The sequence below is a fragment of the Phytophthora infestans genome, genomic scaffold (genome assembly GCF_000142945.1).
Source record: "Phytophthora infestans T30-4 supercont1.18 genomic scaffold, whole genome shotgun sequence".
NCBI classification, from domain to species: Eukaryota; Oomycota; class Peronosporomycetes; order Peronosporales; family Peronosporaceae; genus Phytophthora; species Phytophthora infestans.
This window is the reverse complement of record NW_003303741.1, coordinates 879,363-891,916: the sequence shown is the minus strand read 5'-3', so window position 1 is coordinate 891,916 and position 12,554 is coordinate 879,363. Positions and strand designations below refer to the sequence as shown.

Genomic DNA, 12,554 nt, shown 5'->3' with positions numbered 1-12,554 from the left:
CAAGAACTACTACTTTAGTACTACGTAGTAGGATTCTTTAGTCCAAATTGATCGACTTTTAAATATTGCATTTTCACGGAAATGAGTGGAACATTGATGATGAGTCCTTACATACTTGACCTACCTCCTCGATGGAAGCTAAAAAGAAAAATAATTAATTGGGCGCAAGATGTTAGTTAGAAAAACCAGAAGTGATGTTGAGCCATGAATCATCCATTTCTGTACGTTGCTTACTTTCGTCTGCTGCGTTTGCTTAACCGCCTCAGTTTAGCTCCCTGAATTGCGTGCGTAACTTTGCTGAGTATTTATCTGTATCGGGAAAACGTTGCAGCATATTGCCCAACTGCTTTTTGCCGAAAGCCTTCACGAATGCGCCTACCAACGTTTCGTCTGCTGATGTCTTTCTGTTGTATAGCGTGACGTACTTGTCCAAAGTGTCCACGTTTCGGCTGATAACAGCTCCAATACCAGCGCTCTTAAAATCTAGAACGTTGAAAACTTGGTCCACAGACATGTCCTTTTTCAACCAATCCTCAAACTGTTGGTTCTGCAGGCGTTTAGCGAGCATATTGTCATCCTTGACTGCAGACACAATCGCCTTTGCCACACCAGACTCGCCGTATTTCTTCGTGAGCGTCCTAAGCAGCGTCGCCTGATTGTTTGGGTTCTTGAGGTTGAAGTCGATTATGTACTCATCAAGCCTTCTCAGTTCTGTGCTTTTTAAAGCCTTACCCACATCGTTATCAAGATTTAGCAGCTTCATGACAGCTGCTGGTTCCGAGTTTCTGTTTTTCCACTCTATGAGCTTCTTTAGCTCGAAAGCCTTCACATGTGTGAAGTAGCTCAGTCCTGCTATGTTTAGAATCGCCCTCAATTTTTTCTCACCGCCAAACTCCTTCGTCAAGGTCTTGAGCAAAGTTTCCTGGCCGTTTTTCTCGCTGTTGATCTTCACAATGTAATCATCCAGTACATCCAACTTTCTACTTGTGAGCGCTAGATACCCGTCTTCATCAAGCTTGAGCAAAGCGTAAACATCTTCGACAGATTTACCGCCGCCCAGCCAGGCACTCAGTTGTTCAGCTCGCAGCTTCTTCGCCATCGTCACCATCTCAGCTGAAGACTTTGCATGCGTTTGGGCACTTACTAACGCTTTCGCCAAAGCATCGTCTCCGTAGCGGGTCGTGAGGGTCCCAACCAGTGAGATTGTCTTGTCCGGATTCTCCTGGTTAAACCTCGTGACGTACTTATTCAAAGTCTCCAGCTTTGAGTTTTTCAGAGCAGCTGCCGCATCGTCCCCGAGTTTTAAGCTGTTCAAAACGTCAACTCCACTACTTTTCTGGAGCAAAAACACCTTCAGCTTAGCGGACTCGACGGCATTCAATGTACTGGTCATAATAGAATTTAAGACGTTACCAACAGGAACTCTCTCCTCGTCATTCTCGTTGTCGTAGACCCTCAAGAATCTTTGAGCAGGAGCACTGTCTTTCTCATCTAGATAACCGCGTGGGAACCTCATCGAGGCTGTGTCCTCTGCGGCGCACGCTAGAGATGCGGCAACAACCAGCAATACGACTGAAAAGAGATGCATCATCGCAAGGGACTTCTGCTGAGTTCTGTAGATATAGTCCTGGTGTCTGAAGAATGAATTACGAAATGACAAGCGGGTACACCTCGACCGAGGTCGGGGGCAAGAACTTTTCATGTAACTAGCCAGATTATCATGAGCTGTGTTGGTACTGTATTATTATAAGTGAAAATTCGAGAGAAGGTTTATTTTGTAAGCTCTTTTTAAAGCTTACTAAAATAATTGAACTTTTAAGCATCAACCCTTAGGTAAATACACTCGCGTTAAGTTGGTAACATCACTGTAAATTACTTCAGCTTCCACGCAGATGATGCGGCTGTGGAGTAGGTGCAGCACATGCGTAGGACATACTATACCGCCAATATCTCTATTGTGGTCGCAGTGCGACCCGCACAGTGTCATCGCGTATTTACTTCGGTATACAGGACTGCAGTAGTAGTATACAGTAATGCATCAATAAGGGAAGCATGGGAGCTGATGTTACTGTAAACATTATATAGAACAAATTGAAAAGTACCTTTTACTTGTGGCTAAGCCCTACACATTAGTATAATCCAGAGCTTCTCCATGAAACACGGGTTTGTGAATAAGTTTTGGGGTCTTTACCGGCTACATAGAAGATAGGTACAGTATTCATGTATGGCCTTCTAATAGAAGTTCTATGGTATCATACCGTGCCAGCAGCAAAGCCAAAGGCGGGAAGAACAGTAAGCGTTCTTTCTCTGGTGAGACAATTATCCCGAGGGTGCTACATCATGTAGCCTACATGTACAACGAAGCTCGTATTTATCAAAATGAGAGTGGCTCCCTGCCTCGTTTGGAAGGCAAATTCGGTGTCAAATCCTATTTAGTATAATTAAGTTTTCTTGCGTTTAAAACGCATTCTAGAGGCCTTGAGTTGGTGGAGTGACTTGGATTCTGACCTCACACAAAGTAGAGATCCTTCCGCATCCAGGGGGCTAGCTTGTAGGGCGCTTAAACTTTAAGCCAAAGCTCGGGGCGCTTTGGCGATCCCATCTCAAGATAAGCCCACCCCGGATAGTATATCCGGGGGTGGGGTTCTATCGTAGAGCCCTGGGAAAAACTATGGAGCTCGAGCTTAGGGAGCTCGAGGTACCCAAATTTAGAAATAGTGCTTTTTGATGTACTCAAAAAATGATCCAAAGGTCTCGATGTACTACAGCCTGTAGACCCTCATAGAATTGCAATGTCGTGAGCTGGACCAAGAGAATACGGTATGCCTCGCTCAGGTAGTTACAGCGGAGATGTATTGTTATATATCACGAAGCCATATTACGCCTCAGCTTTGCTAGGCGGTGGCTTAATAAGAGTGATACATCGATCACCCTGAATGAGGCGACAATTGCCCATTCTAGAGCAAGTGTAGGCGTTTTTTAATGCGAGCTAGACCAACAAATCGTACGCTGACACATGAAAACTTAATTGTGTAGTGTTTAGTTTAGCTGACTTACAAGTAGCCATGGGCCTTTGATAGTGCGCTTCCTAGATTTTTCGGCGGAGCGCCTTAGGATATCCTGCACCGTAGCAAGCATTTATAAAGCGCTTCGCTCTTGTATACCTATAGCTCTGTAGGAAATCTGGAGCTTTCCTTGATTTTCTTTTGTAAATGGTGTTTGTCTAAGGGTTAATGGTGTTTGTCAGGGTTATTCCTTCATCAGCCACAGCAGCACTGGTAGAAACTTAAGTAGTATTATCCCGTTCATCCACTAACCTCTGAAGAAGAATGGTCTGACCTCTCCAATGACGCAAAGTGCTCATCGACTACGTAACAAATGCTGCATACCCTCATAGACTGCTAAGATACACAAAATACCACAAGTAAGAATAATAGACTACTCTAGTGCTATCTAAACCTACGAAGTGGTCCGTGGACGAGGAGGGGCACTTATGCGGAGAACAGGTCTGGTATACAGCAATGCCGCAGCATCGAGTCGAAGCGTATTGCATTTTATAGAATAGTCTACCTCCCAAGCTCATTAAATAAATGAATGGAATTCATGCAGCCAAAAAAAGTTTTAAAAAAAATGTCCTGCTTTGGAGTAGTGACAAGTATTAATGTGGTCGTTAGGACAGCTAAATGACTGTAATTAAACCTGACTTTGAAGAAGAGAAGTGATAAGCATATTTTTTTAATCCCGAAGCTTCCCCAATGGAGAACTTCTTGTAATCATCACTGTCATCTCGGACGTGCTGCAAAATGTAGCTGTGCTGATATTGTGGCAGCTCAATTAAAGTCCAACCTGACAACTATGTTTAAAACACAAAATGCATTTGAGTACATCAAATAGCAATATTTTTAAATTTGGGTACCTCGAGCTCCCTAAGCTCGAGCTCCATAGTTCTTCCCAGAGCCCTTACAGGGGGATGATAATCACACTGTGATTACCACAGAACGACCGGACGGACGTGTTGACCGGATGTACATGCTACATTCTAACAAAAAAAGCTCACGATTGAGTTTTGTATGCTATTGAACTGGCTGTGAGTCTAGATTTATTACCGGTAGATTTAAGCGAATAGCAACCAAGTCCATGTACACAACCGCACGCTCATTGTTTTTTAAAGAAAAAGCCGTGACAATCGTCCGGCAGTGCTAATCGCATTGAGACTTGGTTTTTTTTTCCTCGAACTACGAGCTGTATTAATAGGACCATATTACATGTTCCGGTAGTACACAAAATCTGAGTACCGGTAAAATCAAAGAATGGTCATCACTCCGTATGTTTTGTACTCATAGTCATTTTCGTTTTATTAATACTGAATCAGCATTACGTAAAACGATATCGTGGTATTCTACCCTCGATCGATCTGGGGACCCGATCTCCATAGATTTTTAAATCAACTATCTGGAAGCGACAAATGGCATACCCATTCCTAAATCAATAACCGAACGGCATCATTAACAAGAGTAGTCTAGCTGAAGCGCTTCTCTCTGACGTACTGGAAGGTGTAGGCACCCCCACTCGATGCTGCACTTGGTGAGCGCGTTGATCCAATCGTATCATGATCTGCTAAACCTATATTATTGCTAATATAATACATGTACGTGTCCAGCTCACGTGTTGTACCGTACATGACGTGCCACAGACACGATGCAGCCCAGCTCTCTGAATCTGTATCATGCAAGGAATGCTCTTTTCGGCGTCTTCTAATTGAGTTTTACTTTTCTTTTTATAACCTCCATTGAGCGCATATCAATACTTTTTCGTATGATGATCCCCCACCAGCACAATAAGGTTGCTTTATAAAATGAAGTGTACCTTTCGTGGTAGAATTTTAACGGGGTCGTATACAGGTCAGGCCTGATTATTGGGTCAGGTTCCATTTCCAACAGGATCCTCCTACATAAGAAGAAGAATCGAGCAGTGAAGAAGATGACGAGGCTGTAGATGTCGACAGTGATGATGACAACGAGGGCGTCTCTGGTACTAGCAGCGAAGAGGACGCTGCTGCTACGAATTTGGGCGCAGATGTGATCAGCAATGACAGTGATGCCGATGAATGCGACACTGAAGCCGACCAACCTCGTGCCGCGCAGACCATCGTGGTCTAAGCATTTTAACCCAACTGCTTAGCTTCATATCTTTCACTTCAATATGTAGCTTAGCAATTGGTCCTGTGTTTGGTAGGGCCGTCAGGAAACCCGCCTGACCCAATTATCAGGCCCTACCCGTAAACGACCCCAAAAATAGCTAACCCCTTTCGTCAAGCGACCAGGATGCAGCCTAACTCTCCTTCAGGTTTTGATCGCGACTGCGCGCATCGACTAGGGAAGCCCAGCGAGTGGGTGATGTACATGCAGCTGCTTGAGGATGATCCCTAATTTCTGCATGTTTTTGCCGACACAGGCAACACAGAGGATATTCAGTTACCGGTATATATTAACATTCTTCTTAATTAAAGTAAAAATGATGTTTCTAATACAAGCTGAAGTAACAGGCTATACGTTTACAGAAGAAGCCCACTATTTTGGGTACGACAAGTCAATTGCTGACGTAAATTTTTTTAAGTTTTGTGCTGAAAACGTTCGTTTGGGATATGCGTATAGGTAGTTTTGGATCTCGAACCTTGGATATAAAATCTCGAGAACAGATCGCCCTTTCCGGTATAGGACTCCATATGGATTTTGCGATTGGACAGTACCATTGCAGAACCTAAAGTCCCAACATATATTGTGCATTTCAATGCGTTTGTCCTTTTCACTTAGCCTGATGCTCGATTTATAATATATAGAGGTCGTTTTATTAAATCAAGGTCTATAAAAAGTACAAATCGATCAAGCTAGAATGGCTGATACATGTAAATCAAGCTGCGATAGCCAAATCGACCGCTCCAGATCGATCTAACACCTAATCCACATCGATATCCCGTAAATTGATCATTTTTACCGTTTTGAAATGGTAATTCGATCACAGATAAAACAAATCGATGCTTGCCTCTTCCCATCCCATTTTTACGCGTGGGTTTATGCTCTGATCATGCTCGATCTAGGCTAAAAAACGGATGAACATTCCGTCTGCAAAGCACAATATTGTGCTTTGCAAAGCTTATCACTACCGGTAGGGTGGGTGCTCGATTTTAATAAACTGAAGTCATTTTATTTATCGAGGTTATAAAAAGGGATAGATCGAGTTAGAGTGGCTAATAAATCGAGCTACGACAAGCGCTCGTGGTCGATTTACGACAAATCGACATCGATATCGATATTTTTTAAAACAACCCTTTTTTCGTTTTCGAAAGTGCAGATATAATAATTCCAGGCATGTCTTTCCTATATCAGTTTTACGTTTCAGTTTTTCCTGTTTTTATGCGCCAGCCATGCGCGATCTAGGCCATAAAACCGAGCGACATTTCATCTGCAAAGCACAATAATAACAAGTGAAAAGTGTTTACAATAGGATATCAAAACAATATCTGCTGCCTGTCACCTGTCTAAGTAGTTCAGATAGGGGTCATTGAATTAGATATCTCGATTTAGCAGACACTACATGAAGTGCAGTGGTAGCATAGCTAACACGCGATCGTTGAGTCATGCCACTACTTGAGCTTCACCAATGGTTCGCCAAAGATTGTTCTCCGCCTTTATCTAATTCTGACAGCTCCAACGGACATCAAGGGACCTATTTACATGTATGCGGTAAAGAAGTCCCCATCAATAAGCGTAGGGACCGTCTGATAATTTTTCATAGGAAAATATCAGCGATCTTGTGATTTGTCATAAGTACCTTCAATCTTTGTGATCCGATTTAAAGGGGTATATGAGGCGAAAGCTACGCTTATTCAGGGGGACTTCTGCAGTTTCTTAATACAGCGTCGTTGAAGTTTTTGCGGTGTCTCTTTAAACAATGCACTTGAATGATGGCTAAATGATTATTTTCAGGCTCGACACAGAAATGACGACCTGCATTTTCTTGGTTCATTCTCACAGCGAGTTTCTCTCACAGTATCTAAAAAATGTGTGGGAATGATTTAGTTTCTTCTGACGGATTTTTATTGCAAGTGATTATGTCGCTCAGAGGTCGCAAATGGTTAGCCGTACCCGTTCAGGTTGTTGCGGATTAAACTGATCTACACTATACAACTTAAGTTTGTGTGAGCCAATGGGTACAGAGAGAAGGATTGGAGCGAGGGGGCTCAGTTGAGAATTTGCAGTTGAGAATTTGCTGCTAATATACCCAGTGCCTAAAGGTGGTTTTTGCCGCCCAGTGTGTGTCTGTTCTTCCTACTCTGCGTGTGCGTCTAGGAGGAATTTACAGCTCCCAACTGGTTATGAGCCCAACGACCGCAGCGTGGAAGACGACACTTGATTAGTCGTGATGAGCACTGACGGTAAAGACGCAGAAGAGAAGAAGAATATGAAGACGCAAAAGAGGATAAGATCATGCACCAGCCGTTTGATGGAGAGAATTTTGAGGTTTGGATGGAGAGAGTGACGCTGAAGCTGCGACGGAAGAACCTGTGGCTGTACTGTGAGAGCGATGTGAATAACATGGATGAGTTGGAGGAGTCGAAGGAAGACGAGAAGAAGGACGAATTGAAGAAGGGCCTGCGTGCAAAACAGATACTGTTCGACTGCATGACGGACAATATTATGAAGACGGTGAAGCACGAGAGCACTCCGCATCGAATCTTTGAGCGGCTGAAGGAGAGGTTTGTGGGAAAGACGTACTTAAGGTACGCGGATGAGATGACGAAGCTGAGAAACCTTCAGTTGGCTCCGGATGCGAACGTTGCTGAACATTTGGGAGAGGTCCATCAATTGACGAATCACATCGCACTATTGGGTAAGCCTGTGGATGAGTATATGAAGCCTGCACTGTTGATTGGGACGCTGCCATCTGAGTACGAAAACGTGGTTGAGACGTTTCTCGCGAGTCACACCTCACACGATCCGAGTACCCCGTCCAACTACGAGCAGTTGGAGCATGCGTTGGAGGTGGCGTATGATAGACGTCAGAGCCGCCAGCCAGCGAAGAGGGCTGAGAGTAACAAGGAGGAGAATAATAATGAGAAGGCTTATGTTGGTTATGACTGTGGTAGGGGTTTTGGACGTGGACGTGGTCGAGGTCGAGGTCGTGGTCGAGGACGCGGCTACGGACGAGGACGAGGACGAGATGAACAATGTGAATGTGGTCGAGGATATGGACATGGTCGTGGAGGACGGGGATGTTGCTTCCACTGTGGGAAACGAGACCACTATGTGTATGAACGTCCTCATCTTGGGCAGCAACCGCCCAGTGGTGAGCCGCAGAGAGAATTGACACCAAAGCATGTAAAGTATGAGAGTTAGTCTAATGCGGGCGGAAGATATGCCGAGGAGGTTGATGAAGATGAAGCGTATTAAGCGAAGGTGACCGGTCAGTTTTGGGGTTTGCGATTTGAGAGTTTTGATGAGTTTGAGAAAGAGTGTTGAACTGGTGGGGCTGTGTGAGTTGTGCTGACGATGTTGCCGGCAACAACGAAGACAGAAGATAATGCAACAATGAGAATTGGGCAGACAAGGTGGAACTGTAGAGACATTGAGGAGACAGATGGTTGGTGCATATCCCATGACGATGTGGCATATTGAGCTGTGAACCCAATGATGCGTGTTGAGAGAGATGGCCAAACTGGTGGGCCATAATAAGCGTGAGTGGATGAAGAGAGAATTGTCAGCAGGCCACCTACATGGGGGTTGAACGTGCTGTACATGTTGAGAGTGGTGCTGGCTCCTTGTGAAGACCTCAAACTAAGTGCCTAACAGCCTTGGTAAGAAGAGCTTTCCGAGTTGTTGAGCTGAGACAAAGAAAGAGAGAATGATTGAGGGTTGTATTGATGAAGGGCACGAAGTCTCAGAGTGTGCGGTGATAGTTGTGGATCAGTAGGTGGGGCTGTTGCGGATTATACTGATCTACACTATACAACTTTAGGTTTGTATTGTGTGAGACAATGGGTACAGAGAGAAGGATTGAGTTGGAGGAGTCGAAGGAAGACGAGAAGAAGGACGAATTGAAGAAGGTCCTGCGTGCAAAAGATATACTGTTTGACTGCATGACGGACAAGATTATGAAGACGGTGAAGCACGAGAGCACTCCGCATCGAATCTTTGAGCGGCTGAAGGAGAGGTTTGTGGGAAAGACGTACTTTAAGTACGCGGATGAGATGACGAAGTTGAGAAACCTTCAGTTGGCTCCGGATGCGAACGTTGCTGAACATTTGGGAGAGGTCCATCAATTGACGAATCACATCGCACTGTTGGGTAAGCCTGTGGATGAGTATATGAAGCCTGCACTGTTGATTGGGACGCTGCCATCTGAGTACGAGAACGTGGTCGAGACGTTCCTCGCGAGTCACACCTCGCACGATCCGAGTACCCCGTCCAACTACGAGCAGCTGGAGCATGCGTTGGAGGTGGCGTATGACAGACGTCAGAGCCGCCAGCAAGCGAAGAGGGCTGAGAGTAACAAGGAGGAGAATAGCAATGAGAAGGCCTATGTTGGTTATGACTGTGGTAGGGGTTTTGGACGTGGACGTGGTCGAGGTCGAGGTCGTGGTCGAGGACGCGGCTACGGACGAGGACGAGATGAACAATGTGAAGGTGGTCGAGGATATGGACATGGTCGTGGAGGACGAGGATGCTGCTTCCTCTATGGGAAACAAGACCACTATGTGTATGAACGTCCTCATCTTGGGCAGCAACCGCCCAGTGGTGAACCGCAGAGAGAATGGACACCAAAGCATGCAAAGTATGAGAGTAAGTCTAATGCGAGCGGAAGATATGCCGAGGAGGTTGATGAAGATGAAGCGTATTAAGCGAAGGTGACCGGTCAGTTTTGGGGTTTGCGATTTGAGAGTTTTGATGAGTTTGAGAAAGAGTGCTGAGCTGGTGGGGCTGTGTGAGTTGTGTTGAAGATGTTGCCGGCAACAACGAAGACAGAAGATAATACAACAATGAGAATTGGGCAGACAAGGTGGAACTGTAGAGACATTGAGGAGACAGATGGTTGGTGCATATCCCATGACGATGTGGCATATTGAGCTGTGAACCCAATGATGCGTGTTGAGAGAGATGGCCAAACTGGTGGGACATAATAAGCGTGAGTGGATGAAAAGAGAGAAATGTCAGCAGGCCACCTACATGGGGGTTGAACGTGCTGTACATGTTGAGAGTGGTGCTGGCTCCTTGTGAAGACCTCAAACTAAGTGCCTAACAGCCTTGGTAAGAAGAGCTTTCCGAGTTGTTGAGCTGAGCCAAAGAAAGAGAGAATGATTGAGGGTTGTATTGATGAAGGGCACGAAGTCTCAGAGTGTGCGGTGATAGTTGTGGATCAGTAGGTGGGGCTGTTGCGAATTATACTGATCTACACTATACAACTTAAGTTTGTATTGTGTGAGACAATGGGTACAGAGAGAGCGAGGGGGCTCAGTTGAGAATTTGCAGTTGAGAATTTGCTGCTAATATACCCAGTGCCTAAAGGTGGTTTTTGCCGCCCAGTGTGTGTCTGTTCATCCTACTCTGCGTGTGCGTCTAGGAGGAATTTACAGCTCCCAACTCTGGTAACGTTTAGCCGTAACCACGGACGGGTATGGTCAACGGAAAGGTTTGCCTCTCGGGAAAACGGACGGGTACGGTAAACCTACTCTCATGATCGGTTGGTTATGGCTAGCCCAGATCGCCAAAGGATGGGTATTTAGAGAAGTTTTGCATGTTTTCCTTTATAAAGAGTTTTGGCCACAACTCGTGCCTTTCAAAGAGAGAGGGTTGCACATCAGCTTATTTTGATCAGAAATACTGGACAAGAACATGAGCTTCGCCTATTTCATTCTATACATAAATTATGCACGTGCAACTATCCATATAGTAGACCGCTAGGCCGCCCGACATCGGTTTAATTTGTATATCGTGTAGCCCAATATCTAAAAAAATGCTCCATTTTCGGTTAGCAAGGAGTTTATCGCCGTGGAGACGACCTTAGAGCATCCGCACCGGTGCGGCTATCCTGCCGACAAATGCCATATTTAGCTATAGATGGCTATTCGAGGAGCCACCGGTCGCGCCACATGCTCGCTATAAGAAGAAAGACGGTTGTGTCGACTAAATGGGCGGCACATTTGTCGAGCAGATAGTCGCCACAACGTAACAGATGGACTTTCGTTGGTGAGAGACACTGCGTTGATGCTGCACCCTGATCCAGATGCTGCGTTGTGTGTCTTCATGGATGCGTCAATTTCCGGGTTCGGTACAATGGTGACACAGGTCGCACGATGGCAACCAGGCATTCCTGTCGAGCCCTAGTACCGTCAGTTAGCGCGGGGTTGCGAAAGCGATTCAGCGTCAAGCTATACAAGAGAGAGATTCCATTTCTTAAACATTTTTGGACAGCACAACAGTTTTTGATGGCCGACATTTTTTTCAGGTACGTTCTAATACATTTCAATGACAAAATGTGTTTATGTAGTAAAAGTTAGATGCTCATCGTGCTAAGAAATGTTCAAGCTTTCCGAAATAAGTAGACATATAACCTATCACAGTAGTCTTTACATGTACATGTCCTCCTAATTCTGAAAAAATGTAGACACAAAGCAACTTTCTAAGCCATTTTAGCAAATTGTGATTGCATGTATACTTCGAGTACTAAAGTAGTACAGCAAAAAGTTTATGTACTGTATAATCTATTTCTAAATTATGATAAATCTATTAAACAAAATCCGGGCACCCCGACAATAGTTTTACTTATGTTTTGCTGATTTTGCTTGCACCGTCCGACAAAAGGTAAACAATTATATTATAGCGGTCAAATATTGCCGCAGGATAGTCTTCGACAAAAACACAAAAAGGGTTGCGTTGTGCACTTCCGACCAATGTCTGTGTGTTCCCAGTCTGAGCGTGACTTTTGCTAAACAACCAGCATGAAAGAAAATTATGGTATGGTGAGCGAAACAATCAAAGGATGTGTTCAGTAGGTATGCTGGGGAGCTTTAAGACATCTCATGGGCCTAACGGACGGAGCTTTAAGACGCTCACACGACCCAAGTCGGGGGTCGGTTATTATAGTTTTGTTGGAGTAGTGCGAAACAGGCTACTGACATAAATCGTTTTTGCGATCGTCCACCGCAAATTCGATCGTGTTTGTCCTTTGTAACAAAATTAAGTTTGTTTTATCGGCGGGCCCTTAACTATTCCGACACGTTGAACAAGATCATCACGAGGATGTGATCAAAATTCTCACGCAAATCAGCTACCGGTATACTGTAAAGTACTGAGAAAAAAAACACTACTCAGCTCATTCAAGCTGCACGACGATGGACCGAAAGCTGGAGATACTTAATAAAGTAGAGCTGCCAATAAACTCTGCTTGATCCTTATCGAGGTGGTATCTTCCGCGGCTCACGCAACATAGAAAAACATCCCATGCCTAGATCAAATGATTCACTAATACTGTAGTATATATTAAACTTCGTACACGGC

General features: G+C 44.8%; 1 protein-coding gene across 1 annotated transcript; it reads right to left on the bottom strand.

Annotated features, from left to right (window-relative positions):
- Window positions 1–262: 262 nt before the first annotated feature.
- PITG_10347 (secreted RxLR effector peptide protein, putative) lies at window positions 263–1,591 on the bottom strand (the record flags this gene model as incomplete). The annotated part of the gene is made up of 1 exon (XM_002902113.1): window positions 263–1,591. The coding sequence occupies one exon, from the start codon at window positions 1,589–1,591 to the stop codon at window positions 263–265; it is 1,329 nt and encodes a 442-aa protein (XP_002902159.1).
- Between the last annotated feature and the right edge of the window lie 10,963 nt (window positions 1,592–12,554).